Here is a 19,413-nt window from a genome sequence, read left to right on the forward strand (position 1 = left end):
AAGCCATCTCTGTGCTCATTTCAGCGGTGGGGAAGGACCTCATGAAACAACACTAACACAAGGCAGAAGTGACAAACAACAAACGAGCTGGTCCCTGCCATCCACCACTGATAGATGTGCGATCAGCCCAAATGGCAGCAGCAATCCCAGCCCTACAAGAGGAACACCTATAGGGAAAAGGCAGCAGGAAACGCTTGATGCGTAACAGTTGAATGCAATGGAGGAACCGTGTGAGCAGCAAGCGGTGTTGAGCACCGTCAGCTGGAATTGCCAGGGTTATTTTGGGATTCGTGTCAGGATGACCAGAAAATAAATTCTTGAGAAGTGAGTGGCATGAGGCCAAGCCTGGCACACTGGCTTTGAAGGAGACACCCCCAAGGAAATGGGCTGAGCTGGTAGTGAAGACTGGATTTGTGGTCTTCATCCCAGCAGATGAGGGTTAACTCATGCTGTGGTAGCTTGCTTATGTTTCAGGTGTGATGGTGAGCATCTGCCTGCTGCCAGGATGAAGAAGGGGGCTGTAGGCACAGGGTAACACCATCTTTAAAAAATTACACAAACTTAATCCCACTGGCCAACACTGCAGCAAGATGTCCTTTGGGCTCCCTCCTTGTCCCAGTTGCTATTATTATTTCACAAGAGCTTCCGAGGGTCTGTTGGCAACCTGCTATTTTCTGGCCTTCAGCCAGCTTCCTTATGAGTGTATTAGCATCTCCTGGTCCGTCTGTGTGTGATGAAAATGCTTTGGAGGTCTGGCAGGCAAACGTGTTGCATCATCACTTTAGCAGCTTGCTGCACTATGCAGTTTGGGTTTCTTGCTGCCCTCCACCTCACTGAGGAGGGACCAAGTGATAAATAAACCCAACCTGGTCTGGTGCAACTGCAGTGACAGGGTTTGGGAGCGTCTTTTTTTGCATAAAGTGCACTTACGGAAACATGGCAGCATGTTGCTTCCAGATAAATGCAAATAAAGAAGGAATAGCTAATGTGGGTCACTCCCCCCTGCCTTTGGATGTGGTGAAGGACACTGCGTTAAAGTCTCCTGGCCATCACACTGACATTTCTGAGTATGGAGCCAGCTCTGGCACCCTCAGTGTCTCCTTTCCCTGCCTCCTCTGGGACAAATTGACCCTGCCTAAGTAAGAAACGGCTTTCCTAATCACATTAGGATCAGCTCAGATGGTGGAGAGGGTAACAAAATTAGAGCTTTTAAACCATTATCTCTTCTCCATGAACGTCTGCATTAATACAAGCCTGCAGAGAGGTAAGGGAAGCTGAGCTATGGCTGATCTCATTATAGCTTAAAAAAATAAAAATGTGATGGAGAGCTGCTCCATGGCTGTAAGAAAACCACCAGACTTTTTGTAAGAGACAAGAAGTGGCTGTCTTCAAGCCCTGGATGGTTATATTCTGGTTTTTGATTAAAAAAATAAATAAATAAAATGGTCTCCAATTCCTCATATTTTTTCCTAGGACCCACATACAAACTAATATATACACATATACTTAGTCAAGCAACACGCCTATACTTTCATATTATATGTGTCATGCCACAGTGTTTTAATCCTGTTGTCTGCATCCTGTTTGATGTAATAATTTATTGTAATATTTTACATAACCACCGTTGATATATTGTATAGAGAAGTCAGGGAGCGTGTCTGATCTCCTTACTATGACAGGCAATAACTGAAGTGATATGGTTATTGTACTCAGAGAGAAACACGAACTCTGCAGAAAAACTGGCCTGGATGAAATGGGGAATAGGACTGGATTTTGATGATTGCAAACTAGACAGCTATCTGGCAGATGATACTGTGGTCAGGAATCTTGTCATGCACCACATTTCTCTTAAAAGCACCTCTTTCTCACATAGAAACCACTCACATATTTATTAACATAAATAAGGAAAAAGCTTATAGTCAGGACTACCCTTTGACTTATTCAAAGTGCAATTTACTGTAGAAAAAAACCACAGTGTCTGGAGCTGGGGACGTTCAGTGATGTCCAACCAAAGATCAACCTGTGAGCCTGGACACTGGACTCCCTGTTGTCCTCATGGCTGAGTTTTCAGCTCACTCCCTGGCTCTGCTCAGACCACTCTGGCTACATCTCTCCAAGGTGAAGTTGCTACAGCAATAGCTAACCGTAACCAGGTGGAGAAGCCAGTGGCATTTAACTTCACGCAAGAGATTGGTCCCTACTCCTCCTTTATTTAGCGTCACAGACTTAACCAGTGAATCTTGGACTTTGATACTGTGCTTTCTGTGTGCAAGCATCACTTCTGCAACACATTTACGGAGATGTGAATAAATGCATGTACGCACGCTTAACATGCACACACATCTTCTTCATTGCTCCAATTTGGCAGAAACCTGAGCCTGTTCTTGAAATGCCACAGCTCAAATATAATCCCCTGAAGGATTTTGCAATGCAGATCATTCCAGCAATCTGGTTTACAGCACAGCCCCCAAAATGGTAATACTGGTAACAGACTGAGATGGGAGAGTAGGAACTTTTTAAACCTCACCACTGAAGTCTATTATGAAACTACTCTCTCCATCTACAGAGATTTAATTGCTACCTGACTTTTGGCCTCATTATATTCCAGATAATTAATCCCCAAGTACTAGGTTTTCACTCTACCCCAAGACACTTCAACAGGTTTTCTTTGCAGGGGCCCTGAAATGATCATTTCCTGCTCTCGGCGCTGAACATGCTGTGCCAAGCAGTTTAATGCATGCCCATTAATAGCAGACCACTTTGCTGTATTAAAGAAAAAAACAAAAAAGAAAAAGAAAGAAAAATACAAGCCCTGCACTATCATCAATTTCGTTGTGAATTTGAATGATCAGAAAAATGCAGATTTGACCACCTGCTGGAGCATTGCCCTGTTGCTTTCGGGAGAGCTGGGTTTGCAGAAGGGCCAAGGAGCCACACGGAGCTTCAGAGCTGTTTTCTCTCCTGTCCTGGGTCATCCTCTGCCCAAGGGGAAGTAACTATACTCATCCAGAGTAAGGGACCCAAATCCAGCCTCCCTTTTTGGCATTTGAAACAGCCTCCCATTTCCATTCTTTTGCCTTTATTCAATTCCAGCTCCCAACCCCAGAGGACACCAGTTCTCCAGGTTCAAAGGCGGCTAAAATCTCAAGGAAATGAGAATAATGCACTCCCAGTTGTGAAAAACGTAAAACTCAGCTGCCATTTGGTCCTAAGTAAATTCTACCACAGATGTAATTCAGCCAAAACTTCCCCCTTTCCTCATAAATAAGCAGCAGAAGGCAGTTGCTGCAGTTTTTTCCTCTATGGCTATCACTCAGCAGAGGCAGAGCTGGAAAGCATCATCCTGCGAGTGATGCCCAGGGGCAAACAGAAGGCATCTTGCATGAAATTTGCACTTTGGCCCCTGGAGACCCAACAGCATCTCTGTTTTGTCTATGGTTTGGGTGACAAGTTCGATGAGATGATGCCGCACAGACTTGAAAGTAACTTTCACGATTTATTTTCTAGGCTGTTGGGGCTGGCATGAGCACCCCATCAGGAACTGAAATGTCCTCACAAAGCTCGTGGTTCATGAACTTTGAGGGGAGGTAGGAATGGGGTCTGTCCTCTAAGGGGCACATGTTCTTGTCTATAAATGCAATCAGCTTACATTTACTTGTCATTTCTTTTAGCACTATATCTCAGTTTGTTGTATGTAGCAGGTGTCTGGACTGATTATCTTTTAAAACAGCATAATTAATGGATTTCTGTGCCTTCAAAATCATATCTATTTTGATCAGCTTCAAAAAATAAAATAAAATAAATCCCCTTGTTTCTGTTCATACGAGGTGTGAACCTGTAAGCGTTGAGCCCCTGAGACTTTCCCTGACTTCAGAAGAGGTTTCATCTCTCATTCCACAGAATTACTCAGGACGCCTCCTTCATTAACAGAGAGGAGACTGGGACCTTCTCCTTTCTGCAGCACAGACCTTGCTTTAACCTCGGAAAGGCTTTAGTTTTTCCAGCTCTAAAGTGAAGGTAATGGTATTTATAAGCAGGCTAGGGGTTTCTACTTGAGGAACGTTTGATGAAAGCCTGGCTATTTGCCAAAGGCAAGCATGATATTTTCCAGACCAATGAGCCATTGCCTCTCTGCTGCAGAATGAGAAAAAAAAAAAAAAAAAAAAAGAAGCACATGAAGATCCAGCCCCTGGAAACAGGAGCTGCAATATTCACTTAGAAATGGGACATTAAGGCTGGTACCAAAAGGATGAGGGAGTGGAAAGCCTACAGCTGGTCCCACAAGGAGCGGGACAAGAGATGCTCCAAGGGTAGATGCTCTGCAGGGAGAGGTGCTCTCTGGCTGCTCCTGGCTGGAGAAATTGGACAGGTCAGGGTGTTGTTGTGGGATGAAAAGTAAAAGCAGCAGTCTGGCAAAGTGTGCAGAGATCTGAGACTCTGGCACATGAGATAAGTGGCAACTTGCAGACTTTGCTGCTTTTTACAGAGTGCTGAAGCACCGCTGCAGACAGTGGTTTTGCAAGCTGGGGTGACTTTCATGACGCCTCAGAGGGCAAGAAGTGCTGATCCAGCAGCTGAGATGGGCTGTAACCACACCTGCAGATGCTGGAAGGGAGAGGAGCTTGGGGAACAGCCGCTGAGGAGGGAATGGGTTGGTGCAGAGAGCACCGAGGGAACACAAGACTACTGCAAAACTATCCCAGGGAAGGGTAGTCTCACTGAATCAATACCAGCCTCTGCTCTCGATTAGCTGCGATTGATTTTTCTGGGGTTATTTCATTGCTTCACCCACCCCCAGCAAAGTTAGCTTGAGTTTTACAACAGACGCAACCTTTCTGTGGGAATATCAAAGCTCCCCTGAGCAGGAGGGGAGGGATACTTGAATTGCCAGGTTGTTGTGGAGGATGCCAAGTTGCTGCTGTTTCTTTAACATTCAGAAACAAACAAAAAACACTGAACAGCTCCTCCCCAGTTTCCCCAAAATCCTTCTGAGGCAATCAAGTGTAGTCCTTTTTCTGCTGATGGTGTCATTTCTATCATATTTTACCCGTAGGCATGTTGTGATCTCTATCAACATTGTGTCTACCCTGGAGACCTTTTTAAAAGACATCTAGGCCCTGAAGTTATGGCCTTAAGCTCCTGAAAAAGGATTTTGGCTTTGAGCACCAAAGCTTCTCCCTGTTGATCTGTCAGTGATGTTTCAAAACGGGAACCCTACTTTTGCCTACCCATCTCCAGCTTTGCAGGCCCCTTCCATATGCCTCTCCTTAGCAATGGATGAACCGTGCTGTGAGAACACAAAGTCACTGGTGAGAAGTTGAAGATGCTGTCTTGCAACTCACACCTTGTTTAGGTCAAGGAAGGCACAAATGTGCTGCCCCACAGTTCCTGGGGTTGGTGGCTGAGACCTCTCGGTGATCCCCAGGGACAGTGGGATGACCCCCACATGAGAGATTGGTACCAGGAGGACTATATCCCTGAGCACTTTACAGGAATGGAGTAGACATTTAACTCGTTCCTCAAGGAACCCTTGAAGAGCCATGCTGGCAGACACAAATTCCCTTCCCAATTAATATTTGTTAGTGCCTGTGCATCACTTCACCCAGAAATGGTTTGTTCTTGATAGCAGTGTCCTTTTTTTTGGCTGTGACAGGCCAGGAGCTTTATGAAAGTCTTTGGTACCTACTGTGTCAACAGAAAGGTTGATTTATGGTCCACTTAATGAATGCTGTTCTATTGCATATTGATTTGCTGTGTATTTAATAGTTGAACTTAAAAATGATGTGAAGGCCATAACATTGTTAAGCCTGTGTGCATAGCAAAACTCTGTAACATAATAAAGCCAAAAAATTGTTTTTGACCTGCAGCTGGTGCATCCTCTCCCTCAAAACCTACTAAGCATCATAGCTAACACATTCTTTGAAATATTTTTTTTTCTTTTTTTTTTTTCTCAGAGGTAAACTCATAAGCTAGCTAATTAAATACCAAATTGGTTATTGCGGATGCATTTACTGGGCATGAAAAAGAGATGCACCTCTGACATGCCTCTGTAAATATGTTTTAAATAAGTCATTGGTAGTTAATTACCATACTGTAAAATTAAGGCAAATAGATGTTTTTTAGATGATATAAGGCAGCTGCTTCATGGTAATTAAATAACATAAATGGATTATGCTTAGATAAAAATCCTGGAAAAGCGGGAGCCTCACAACATGGTATGGCATTTATTGCTTCCCCAAGCATCACTTCTGGATTAGAGGAGGTACAAAAGATATGTCCACGTTAACAATGAGGGCAGCACAGGAAGGAGGTGAATCCCAGGTGATTTATGGTTATTTTCCCAAGAGTTTGGCTTTGCTAGGGAAAAGCACAGAGGTCACTGCACTGACGCATGCCTTTCCAAGGCATCACCTTCAAACTCAAAACAGGTGGATGATTTTTACTCTGTTTGGAAACCGAAAGCAAAAAGGCTCCGATTCTTCTGTCTTTAGTAGTAAAAAGTCCAGATGTTGGTGCAGATCCAACCTGAAAACCCAGTGCTCTACCAGAAGGGCAGTTAGACGGCTATGCATGCCTCATGGTATTCACCTCTCACCATTGCTTTCTGTCTGCCCCCATGTCCTCCCGCAGCCCCAGGTGGAGTGGGCATCCTCTGCTTCCCTCCTGAAGGCAGGCAGGGGCGTTGTGATGCATAATGCTGGGACAACGTGATTCCTTCATTCCCTCCCAGTGGTGGCTGCATGCTAACCGTGGATTGATGAGACCTCAAAGTATTACTTAACGCTTTTAAAGTGCTTTATTTTTTCTAAGTACAGTATAGAATCATAGAAAAATTAAGGTTGGAAAAGACCTCCAGGATTATCTGGCCCAACCATCCCGCTACTACCAATGTCAACCACTAAACCACGTCCCTAAGCACCACATTCAAAATTCCCTTGAACACCCCCATGGACGGTGACTCCACCATCAACCTTGGCAACCCGTCCCAGTGCCTGACTGCTCTTTCCAAGAAGAAATGTCTAATAATTGTTTTAATTGTTGAAGAGTAGTGCTCTTTGTTCAATACTTTGTTCTCATTGTTGAAGAGTAGGGGCACGATGTTTCCATTTTTCCACTCATCAGTGACGTTGCCTGAATGCCAGGACTTTTCAACTATGATGAAGCGAGGCTTGGAAACTCCATCAGCCAGTTCCCTCAGGACCCTGAGCTTCATGTCATCAGGTCCCATAGACTTGTACCTGCTTAGATTCACCAAGTGGTCTCGAACCTGCTCTTCAATTACAGTGTGTGGGACTTTGATCGCCGAGCCTCCATCTATGGTTCCAGGGAAATGAAAGACTTGGGAAGGCCGTCTACCAGTGCAGGTGGAGGCAAAGATGTTGCTGAGTCCCTCAGTCTTCTCCATGTCTGTTGTTACCAATTACTCCGATATAGAAACTCACTCCTAATATAACAAATTAGCCACCTATAATCGCTTACACACTACTATTTTCATCCCTCAGTCTATTTTCACAAATTTAAAGTCATGTGGTAGCCCCTGGGGACTCCTCCTGTCACTCCAGCGCAGCAGCCTGAAGGAGACTGGGTCCTGTCTTGTGCTCTTCCTCAAGGCTCTGTGCAGAAGAGATGCCACCTCTCGCACCAGGGCTGGGGGATGGGAAAGAAGCACTCACACAACCCCTGAGAATTGACAACAGATTTCTTTATTGCTGGGACATCTTGCAGGTGAGTCTGCAGGATATCCATGTTGTCTGGCGGCTCCAAGCTAATGCTTGGGATGGGGCCTGCGTGACGAGTAGGGTTCATTTCCATGAGTGGGTCCAACGCTGCCATCAGCTTTATGGCTATGCCTGGAAGATGCCCTCACGTGGAAGAAGGAAGATGGTTGGGGGGCTGAAGACCCCTTTTCTGGGGCTGGGTCCCCCAGGGTACTTGGGTTGCCTGAGAGAAAGGCTGCCCCTCAGCCACAGGGACTGCCCTCCACCACCCATCCTGTGCCCTGGGTTTATTTTTAACACTGTTTTTTAGGTAATTAAAATTAATTTATGGGAAAGAACAGAAGCAAGATGCATCTTCAGCCCTAATTCCCATGTGCAGTTTGTGCTTTAAGTGAAGAGTTTCTTCCTCTCATCATACCTAATCTAAACCTCCCCTCTGTTTCTTCAAAGCCGTTATTCCTTGTTCCATCACTACACTCCCTGACAGAGTCCCTCTCCAGCTTTCTTTGAGGCCACTTCTGTGGGTTAGGTTAGGTGGTAAAACTACAGGACCTTTCAAATTTCAGCCTTATCCACCTTGTTCCACATGTTCCACATGACATTTTCCAGCTCAGGCTCTAGCCTCCCATCATTGTAACACAGAACCATAGAATCATTAAGGTTGGAAAAGACCTCCAAGATCATCTGGTCCAACCACCCCCCTACCATCAGTGTGACCCACTAAAGCATGTCGCTAAGCACCACGTCCAACCTTTCCTTGAACACCCCCAGGGACAGTGTCTACCATGATCCCTGATACCTTTCCTGCAAACATCACTTCCAGCCATCTGGCTCCCAGCATCTACTAGTACATGAGATTTCTCCTCTCCAGGTACAGGTCTCAGCATTTGCTTTTGCTGAACTGTACAATGTTCCTGTCAGCTCATTTCTCCAGCCTGCCAAACTGAGATTATTTAATTTCCATAATGATTAAAATGTATTATTGCTGAAGAGTCACTGAAAAACACATGAATTGCTTAACATGCTTTAAAGCTCTCTCTTAAGTACAAGAAGATGTCTTAAATGGGCTTCTAACATTTTACTGTTATTATATAAGATACGTGAACATGAAGGCAGGTATCGTCAGTCTTAAAGACTTATTTTGAAGAATTAATTTAAGAAGTCCTTAAGAATTTGATCTCCAGAAGTATAAAATATTCTCACCTCCAAAAATGGCAATAGGGATAGCTAATTCCTTGCTAGATAAGGCTAGGGCTAGCTTTGTGACTCAAGGTCACACAGGCTATGATCATCATTAAGTGATTAATGAACAAACTAATAAACTTAGGTGGCTACTATTAAGCTTCAGCATCCACATTTTGAGCCTTACATATTTACAGCTCCACCGTGAGATTGGAGGAGCACACACCCCAGCCTCATTGACACCAAAAGCATCAGCAGCTTCACAGGATTTATGGCAACAGGGCTGTTTTTTGCAGATGGGCCCCTCGCACACATACAGAAGCTAAACCTATGGCAGAGGATTCAAGTATTTTGTCTTCCATCCCAAACCTCCTACCTGATGGCAGAGAACAGCAAACTTCTGATCCGAGCATCAAGTCCCCCCCCCCCCTTTTTTTTTTTTTCATGGAAAGCAGAACAGAAGCTACTTGATCTGCAAGTTTCTTCTGTGCTGTAAAAGTCAAGAAGCAAAAGTTACTATTACAAAAAATGCTGAAATTTTGCTTTCGGCGTCAATTAATTTTCCCTATGAGTGAGTAAAGAAAAGGTCTTCCTTCCCCAACATCTGCTTCATCAAACTGCGTTCTCTTTGCTATAGGCTGTTGATTGGTCTCTGGCAAATTAAAGTTGCTTTAGTTAAAGCAGCACAAAGCAAAATGCCCAGATACAGCCTGGATTTATCTGTGAACTAGGATGTTTTTTTCCTAATCACTGGCTTATTATTGAAAAAAGAAAAGTAAAAAAAAAAAAAAAAAAAGAGAGAAAAAACATTTAAAGCTTAAAAATTATTAAGAAATGCCTCCCCAGTAAGCTTGTGTTTAGCTGCAACACTAAATTATCTCCAATTGCCTTGTGAAGCTGCTGGAGATTAAGCTGGCTTCAGATCTGTTTTGCGATAGTGCTTTCATCTTTTACCAACAGCCTGAAAGAAAATTCAGCCTTTATAATCAGTTATTTACAAACCAGTGGTTATGTTTGTGCAACCTTGCATGACCTTAACATTTTTGAGTCGCCTTTTTGAAACGTTTTCTGCGACAGAAGAAACACAGGAAAAGTTTCATTTATTTTTAAAGCAGCATTATTTCCCGTATGAATTAGACTTGGGAGATTCCAGGCAGGAATTGCATCTGGAAGAAAGCTTCCCGTTTGCTTCTATGGGACAAACCAGATGAAGCCATTGTGAATTCCCATGAGTGTTTCTATCTGTTTTCCTGCAACACTTTAAATCTCGGCGTGGGCATAGCCGTGAATTGCCTGCAAGTAAAGACACCTCTGTTTGCAAGGAAAGTGCTTGTGCTGTATTGCTGTCCTCTTTGTGTTTGAATTCCACTGATGTTGGCATGTGGTTATGGAAAACGTCTTTCCACCCAGTCCCAAAAGCCTACAGAACGAGAGGTCTGAGCCTGTGTGTATGCCTTGAGATAGCTATTTATGGGGGATACCACTTGACTTACCAGGGGTAAAGTGGTCCCCCCAAAACATTTGCCATAACAATGGCAGAGGGGAAATTATATAAGCCAGACAAACCTCTGGCCACATAATGACTACTGGGAACACTGGCCCAGGCTGCCCACAGAGGCTGGGGGGGCTCCTCCTGGGAGAGCAGCACAAGGAGCCTGGATGGGGCCCTGGGCACCCTGCGCTGGGGGCCCTGCTGGAGCAAGGATGTGGACAAGAGGTCCCTTCCAATCCTAATCATGCTGTGATTCTGTGAGCAAGCCCAAAATCCAGGCAGGGAAAGGAAATCACACTACCTACACAGCCTCTCTGCTTTGTACCTCTTTGCACAGCTAATTAACACAACTCACGCACCAAAAAGCAGGTCTGAAGCATTAGGGATCCTGCTGGAGGGGGAAAGTAATCATGAAGCAGTTAATTGAATAAACCCAGGGAAAGTTTGTTCTGCTGGCAACCATCCCATAAGGAGAATGAAAGGCAGATTTGGCTGAGGGGATTATTTGCTCCACGGTAGTCTCTCAGTGCTCTTTAGGAACATGTTTACTGTTGTGCCAGGGTTCGAAGCCTTTACAGATAGATGTTGAACAGTCTGTCCTCTCCCCTTCAGGATTTATTTCATATTGCTTGTAATTACCAATGTGGGTGCTTATCCCAAAGCGCATTTTGAAATATATCTTACTCTTTTTGCCACTGTTTGTCTGCCATGGTGACCCTCTTCTCAATCCAGGTTAATTCCATTAACTGCTAATATCCCTGGGCTTCGGACTACTGTAAGGATTTAGAAGATGAGTTTAAATTGTCAGATACTTATGTAACTGATACAGCTCAATCCTTTTCCACCAGTGCCAACCTTCTGTGCTGACCCTTGGATTCCCGAGTACCTCCCACATATCAGTCTGTCTCCTGTCTTCTTTATTTTCATATATTTCCCACACTTTGTCTTGATTGTTGCTGATGCAAACATTGAAGACTGCCCTTGAGACCCTTGTAATTCTGTACCCTTCCTTGTGCACCAAGCTCTGTTTTTATGTAGGATTGTAGGGTCAGAACAGTTCAGATTGGAAAGGACCTCAGGGCACTGTGTTGTCCATCCCCAAAGCTATGTCAAGATGCTCAGGGCTTTGCCCCATCAGATTTTTAAAATATCCAAGAATGGAGATGGCAGAGACCCTCTGGGCAGCCTGTGCTAGTGGCACACCCTCCCCTGGGAAAGGCTTTTCCCCTTGTATCTAGTCAAAATATCTCTTGTTTTGGCTTATGTCTGGTCCTTCCTGTCCTTCCAATCTGCATCTGTGGGAAAAGACTGGCTCTGCCTTCTCTATATGGTTCGGTTAGTTAATTGTAGACTGAAATTCCTTTTCCTTCTCCAGGCTGAACAAGCCCGGTCCTCTCAGCCTCTCTTCCTGCATGCTGTGCCCCAGCCTCCTGACCAGCCTGGTGCCCCCCTTTCCAATTGGGATCGGGCTCCCAATACTGCACCCTTGGTCACATTTCAACGTGAAGGTAACCTCAGCTGTCCCCTTGTCCCCGCTGCCCTACACAAACCCCACGTGGTGGTGAGTCACTCTATTTCACTCCTATTAATTATTTGGCTTATTTGCCACACGTCAGCCCCTGAGAGAGGAAGAACATTTTCACCCGCTGCTGATGTGGTTTTCTGCTCCGTGGCAGCCGCCTCCTTGTTGGTCTGAAGTGTTTATTTGTTTTCTGCACAAGGGGAAGTTACTGATTTCATCTTTTTCTGTCTCATTTCTGCTCTATCCCTCTATTTCTCTTCCCATTCCTGCTGACACTTGATGCGAGAGAGCGTGTGATCTTGTGCTTAAGATATTCACAAGGACCCGTGTCTCTCCTCTGCCATGCATTTCCCAGAGGCTGGTAGGTAATTCTCCAACCACTCTGAAGCTTAATATTCCATGTGTAAGATACCAGCAACAGCTCTTGAGCTGTGCAAATGATTTATTTATTTATTATTTTTTTACTGGGGAGGCCATACTGGAAGGAAAAGGTATTTCAGCACAGGGTGAAATTGCTCTAGAAAAAACTAACTAGCTAACTAAATAAAATAACAGAACTAAAAGCACCACATCTGGTGTGGAAAGAAGTGGTTAATCCCTTTCCAGAGTTGTTTCAAGTATTTTTACCTAAAATAAATAAATAAATAAAATAAATGTGCAAAGCACTTGGAGGTCTCTGCCACTCTCCGAAGATGCTTTCCTGCCGTTGCTGAGACTAAAGGGGAGAGGGAGAGCTAAAGATAAACCCATTAATGTTATATAAGGTGCTCAGAAATGCCTCTAAATAAATAAAGCTGCTGTAAATTGTACACGTGTACGTGTCAGGCAATTTGTCTGCAGTGCCCGAGTGCTCTTCCCTCCTTAGACGAGAGCGCTGCAGGAGAGCTGAGCAGTGCTGCAGGTGGCTGCGAGCAGCAGGTCACCCAGAGTAAATTCTCAGGAAATCCCCATGCAGCCCTGAGATTTTACCATTTTACCTACATTTTACCTACAGCACTGTCCTCAAAGATGCCTGGGGGTTAGAGCTTGGTGGGGGGTTGTGAGAGCCAGTTGAAGCCTCTGTCCTTCTCAGTTGTTTGCTGCTGCAGCATGGGGAAGATGCTGAAGGTGGTTTTGCACCACCAAATCAAGGCAGAGAGATCTTTTTGCAGCACTGATGAATGAATCGTGATCGTGGCTCCCCACATTGGGTGGACACCAAATGGCCATGACCCCACCAGCAGGACCTGCCTGCTGGAACCACTGCCCAGTGCACCAAAATAGCAAGTTGCAGGCGTGTAGGGCACTTGGCTTCCTTCCTAATGAGATCAGACAGTGGTGACTGCAACCTATCTCTTAATTTTGCAGCACTCCCTGTCTTGCCGATGATTGTTTTAAAATGGGACTTCATCAGCCAATATGCAAATTGATGTCAACAAACAAGTTGGTGTTTGAATTTTTATTTTATTTTTTTTTGAAGGAGCTTAAAGACAAATAAGAGACTTGAAGTTGCAATGAAGCTAGTGATGATTTCCTTCAGCAGAAGTACAAGAAAAAAAAAAAGAAAAAAGAAAAAAAAAAGAAAAAAAAAAGCCCAAATTAAGGTTGTTATGTAACAGACAAGGAAATCTTTGCCTTCAGGATTTTGTGTTACCAGCAATGAGCAACACGAGAATGCAACAATAGCTTGGACAAAAAGGCACTCAACAAAGACAAACTGAAAAGAAGGAAAAATCAAGCAGCCTGGTAAGGTGTTTAACTTCCCAACTTCCGTCCTTTTCACTTCCAAAGCACTTACGTGCACAGCTGGGCTGAGAAATAGCTCCCATGGTCAGAGGGAGCAGGTGGAGGAGAGGCACAAGCCAGCACTGCAGGACAGCAGTGGTCCTCATCACCTCCAGAAGAGCTGGTCTTCATCTCCCACTGCCTCTCTCAGTCCTGGGTAAAGCTGGGCAAAGACTGCCCCTCCTTCCCCATGAAAATACTGCAGGATTCTCAGTTTTACCCCATTCCACCCTAAGCCAAGAGGTGCTGATGGAGGAAGGCACTGGGGATGCCGTGCTCCCTTTACACTCCATCTTTTGGATTGTTTAAGAATCTCAGATTCTTTCTGAGAAAAGTTTCTAAGTGTCCCCTCCTCAGAAATATGGAGAAAAAGTGTGCTGGGGGGTCTCCAGAGCTGTAGCATGCCAGGGAGCACCAGTTAACACACATTAAAAGTATTAGCACAGAAACTTTGGAAATGTCTCTTCCCCTCCCTCTGTATCCTCCTAGGAGGTTTTGTGATTTCTGATGCTGAAGCTGGAAGCTGCTCTGCTTTCCAACAGGCTCCAAGGGAAGCCTGTGCCACCCTACAACCAGATCCCTGTGCTGTGGACCCCTTGTGGTGTACATGTGTGGGTCTGCGAGCTCCAGGTCAGTGGGTTTGGGGAGGGGAGAGCTCCTGGTACCCAGCATCAGCTGCTTGCTGCATCTGTACCCAAGCTGGGACAGGAACCTGGGCTTGCAGGCTTCAGGGGGCTGCCAAAGCCCCTCTCACCCTGGTTATCAGGATCCTATTGTTTCAGATGGGAAAATGCCACTAGGCCCCCAGATCCCAGCCCTAAATCGGTACCTGTGCTGAGATGGTGGTGGAGGATGGCGGGGGGTTGTGAGTCGCATGTTTCAGTGCCCATCTCCTCCCTTAGAGGACATATATAAATAAGTCTCGTGGGGGTATAATGCACCACAGCACTTTAATGCTGCTGGGGATTAACTGAATTACAACGCTATTTGGCTGGCCACTGTGCAGAGCCAAGCTGGTAGGGCAGGATTCAAACCCTTCCCCTAACTCAGCGCAGACTTTCTTCTGGCTTTAGAAAACACCTGGAACACAGACTGCCCCAATAAACCACGTTGTAAACCTTTTTAAGTGTAAGATTAAACTGCTTATGCCCTCCTTCACGTATGCATCATCTCATAACTTAATTAATTCCTTTAAATCCTGTGGGGACGACTGGCCATGGCTGCACTGCAAGCCTGTGCTGTGCAGGATGGATGGGGGCTCCCCTGCCCTCTGCTGCTCTCCAGGTACTTCACATGGTGCCAAATCCCTTGGTGCATGCTCATGGTGTCCTTGGTGGGAGCTGGATGCCACCACACCTCCTGAGCACCCCCCTGGGCAGCAGGGGTCCTGCTGTTCACGTCCCTCTGGGCATTCACCCAAGTTAGCCCGGAGCCCCCTCACTGGGGCACTGCAGAAATCCAGGGTAAGGTGATCCCTTCACAAAAAGCACAGCTCTGGGGTAAGCACAAACATTTAAGCCTTGAAGGGAACGGAGAGGAATGACATTGCTCCTGGCCCTCGTTTCCTAGCAGGCTCGTATTCATCGACCACAAACCTTAATACAGTTTTCACTCCACTTGTCAATTGTTAAGACAGATTTGGGGGCTGTCAACAAAATGTTACAGACGAAATGACCCGGCTAGAAATAACAGACTCTGAAACACCAAAGAAGTCATAATACTGCAAGCCACCACGGAGGAATAGGTCCAGCCCCAGGGTGGAAGCAGGGTCACCTGGCTGGTCTGTGACACCAAATTTTGGACAAAACACCTTGTCCACTGGAGGTGACCCGTCTCCATGGCCAGGAAGGAGAAGATGGGGTGGCTGCTTCATGTGGAGGTGGCTTCCTTGGTTTTGATTTTTGAGTTTTCCAACCAAGGTTTCCTGTCAATTTGTCCCACCTGCCTGCTTTCAAGAGCCACCAAAACAGTACTGAGGCTGCTCATCTCTCTGCTGGGCTTTGAGTCCCAGCAGTGAAGAGCTTGGCCACGGGGATTTTAATGTGCTGAAAAGCCCCATGTGTTTAACAGTTGATGCTGAAGCATCAACTTTTCCTGGCAAAATGCTGCAGGTTCTGCTGGAGTGAATCTGCAACTTGGGAGGACGTGAACAGATAAATTCAGGTCCTGTCCTAGTTACCAGGGGAGAGACCAATGGACACCCCTCTGTGTGCTTGTGGGGTGTCTGATCCGACAGACACTGTAATGTCACCTTCAATAACCATTTGCTGCTTAGATTTTTGTTTTCCTCATAATTAAAATTAGAGATGAAAGTAGAGGGAGAGTCACATAAAAGGGGTCAAGTACAGAATCATTCATTACCAAATCTCTCCGTGCACTCGGGAAGGCGGGTCTGTCTCTCTGCAAAGTGCTTTACCCATCTGGGCAGGCAGATCCCTTTAAGATAATGACAGGGCTGCGGGATTTTTAAGCAGCTCATGTTAGCGGTGGCCGAGGATGTGATGACACCAGAGGCGAGCCTGCACTCCAGCATCCCCTCACAGTGCCTGTCGGCCGGTAACACTCACTGGAAATCCTCCCCAAGCTGCTGTCGTGCTGGAAACCACCTCTCCCTGCCTGAGCCTGCAGATATAACTCTGGAAATCTGCTTTTTAGAGGGCGCTGCTGTTTGCACCGGGGGGATGCTGCTCCGAGGTGGGGGTTACCCCACCAGCAGACTTCCCGGCGCAGAAAAGCAGAGCCAGAGATGAGTTTTCCCGAATTAAATCCCCTCCTGAGTTTGCATCAGCCACTCTGCAAGTCAGGTCTGCTTCCAGCAAGAGAGGATTCACTTTGGTGAAGTTGTTTCTTTGCTACCATCATAAAGTAATTCAAGCCTCCCAGTCACTTTCTTCCCCCCCCCCCCCCCTCCGCTACATGAAAGCCTCAGTGTTCTGGCATAGGCAGAGCTGTTGACACTTTGTCAGTAAAAATCCAGAACCGTGCTAGTGAGAGAAATGTTTTATGGGGGCTATAAATAGTTTTGCATTAAGGCAAATGTATTCTCCCACCTTAAAATAGCTTCACCTTGCAAAGGACGAAGGAGGCTTTCAACACCACAGGAATGCCTTTAGCCTCCCCTCGGCAGCAAAAACAGCTTTTTTTCGCCCCAAAAGTGAGCACGACCAACAGCCAGAGACCCCTGGGCTGTGTGTGGGGGGCCTCTTGCCCTGCTCCCTGCTGCTAACCAGCAGCACATTGTCACACCACCAGCAGCACTGGCTGTGCCAGAGCCCTTTTAACAAAAAAAATGCTAATTCATCAAACTAACTTTTTTTTTTTTTTCTCTTTTTTTTCCCCAAAGGCTCGCAACATGCCTGCTTGTCACAGGGATGAAAGGAACAGGGAAACTTTGGTGATTTGGGGAGCAGCGACTTCCCGCGACCGCTTTGAGCAGCGGGATGCTCTCCCTTCCCTCTGAAGTGGCTCCTGCAGCAAGGACAATGCAAACACCCCCTCCGCCAGGGCTGCGAGGTGGTAACAGCGCTCTCCCTCTGCTGCCGGAGCATCATTTCAATCCCCGGGTAGAGAAACGCCGGCGGGAGGGGGGTTGGGGATTAGGGAGAGAAGAAATCGGGAAGAGGGGAAAAAAAACCATCTTTGGCTCACCTTCAGGCTGTGCGTTGGGTTGACGACGCAGACAAGTTGCCCGGCGGCCGAGAAAACCCTCTTCGCCTTGTAGTGCTGAAACCGCAGGTGGATGAGATCTAAGACAGCCCCAAAGCACTGGGTGAAGAAAAGCATCACAACTTTGGTCGTTGCTGCTGCCGGCGGCGGGCAGGGGAAGCGGCCAGGCAGCCCCTGAAGTCCTTGAGGCCGGGGAGGGAGTGCGGTGGGCGAGCGCTGCGCTCCGGCACGGCTCAGCGTGCCTTCATATTCATCATCAAAACAAGACGGGAAGAGGCTTGCAGCAGCGGGGCGGCCAATGGAAAGGACAGGAATGTTATCCTTGAGGTCCGGAGACAGCCAATAACGAATGCCTCCCCTCCAGAAAGTCCCTGATGAATTGAGCCTGGCGGAGAATGTATTATTGAACATTACCATACATCAGCACATCGCATTTATCTTGCGATTACAGCCGGGCGTACGGGAGGCTGGGGAGATAGGCAGGCGAAATTGATTGCTTAACGTCTCCATTTATTAATTGGCTTCATTTAGCAGCAAGCGCCCTCATGCCGGAGCTAAATGGAAGGGGTAGGGAAGAAGCCCACCAGCGAAACTGTTGGAAAGTAGCGAAATGAGATGGAGCAGGCTACATTTTGCAGCCCGGGAAGAAAATCAAATATGCAGAGAGAGTTGCAGCTCCTTGCAGGGGTTAAGCAGAAGTAGAGCTCGCTATATAAATAGATTCACGCCTGTGCATTTGCAGGCTTCGCTTTGGGTTTTTATCACTCTGATGCTTTCTAAATGTTGCATTCTGCTGCTTCATAACGGAGACATTCCCAGCACGCAGACAATGCGCCCCCCCACCCCCCCCAAAAAAAAGTATAGGAGACATCAGGTCTGGGGTCTGGTGCAACTTGGTATAACTCCATGCCAAGTCAGCAACATTCCCCTTGATTTACACCGGCTGCATCGGGTCCGCTGGACACCGAACGCGATTGCTGGATGCTGGAACTGCAAGAGCGTGGAAAGGCACGGAGCTGGCTTCTCAAAATAATGAAATGCATGATGCATGAGGGCACACGCACGGAGAGGGACTTGCACAGGGGGACAAGTGGCTTCTGGATCAACAGAATAATTAAACATGCTGAAGGCTTTCGCTTGTCATTCATCTGCGTATCAGCGGCTGGGAAATGACTAATTAGCCATTGGGTTGTCCTAGGTATTAAAAAAAATATATAAATTAGGGAAGGACAAGGAAAATGAGATGCTTTTGCGGATTGTTACCAGCGTGTGTCTGTGTTGGTGGGCAGGGATCCTTTTCAAGGCACTGGGTCTCGTTAAACAGGGTTCCTCATGACCAGGTTTTCCAGGAGGCAAAAGCACTGAAGCAGGCAAGGGAATCAGAAAGCACATTTATTTCATGGGACAATCCTGTGTGATGTGTTGTTCTGCTTGTTAATAAATCAAAGAGGGCTAATTTAATTAGCTCTCTGCCAGAACTTCCTATTAGGGTGCTATTTAGGATTGCTAGCTAAGTACTCAGATGGCTTATTTAGCCTTTGTAATCCTTTCCCCCCTCTTCAAAGCAGCTAAAAGTAGTTTTCCTTTCTTCTTTTGCCTCTCTTTAAACATGATCCTGCTCTGGGGGTGAGGTTTCTGCTTAGGACGGAGCAGCCCACGTACAGCACCAGTCTCAGCCTGGAACCGGATTGTCACCACTGCAAGCTCCTAAATCAATACTGCAATACCAGCTCTGCCAGACTGCAGAGAGCCCGGGCGTAAAAACAATAAAATAACATAAAAAGAAGAAAGAAGGGGCTTGGGCAGATAAATAAGTGGGATTTTGCAAATAGCGGAACAGCTGACGACACAACCTCCCCCCAAAAGCATTAAAGATGGGAGGAATATGGATCTCGCAGCTCTTAGCATTCACTTGTAGATGAGGAGATAATTTTTGCAGCGTTGGAAGAGATTTGGAGAATATTTTCAGGCAGGCTTACGGACAAGCGAGCGAATTGATTTGCTTAAATGTATCCTCTCCTCTGTTCCCAAAGTAACTGCAGGCATCCGACTGTTTATTATTTATTTAT

The 19,413-nt window shown here is 46.2% G+C and overlaps 1 protein-coding gene across 1 annotated transcript in view; it reads right to left on the reverse strand.

Annotated features, from left to right (window-relative positions):
* SIAH3 (siah E3 ubiquitin protein ligase family member 3) overlaps window positions 1-18,066 on the reverse strand; it is a 41,785-nt gene extending 23,719 nt beyond the window's left edge. Inside the window, exon 1 of the mRNA XM_005028586.6 lies at window positions 17,327-18,066. Coding sequence (XP_005028643.2) covers window positions 17,327-17,761 — 435 coding nt within the window. The 5' untranslated portion in view covers window positions 17,762-18,066. The remainder of the gene's footprint in view (window positions 1-17,326) is intronic.
* Between the last annotated feature and the right edge of the window lie 1,347 nt (window positions 18,067-19,413).

The sequence above is a fragment of the Anas platyrhynchos genome, chromosome 1 (genome assembly GCF_047663525.1).
Source record: "Anas platyrhynchos isolate ZD024472 breed Pekin duck chromosome 1, IASCAAS_PekinDuck_T2T, whole genome shotgun sequence".
Taxonomy (NCBI): Eukaryota; Metazoa; Chordata; class Aves; order Anseriformes; family Anatidae; genus Anas; species Anas platyrhynchos.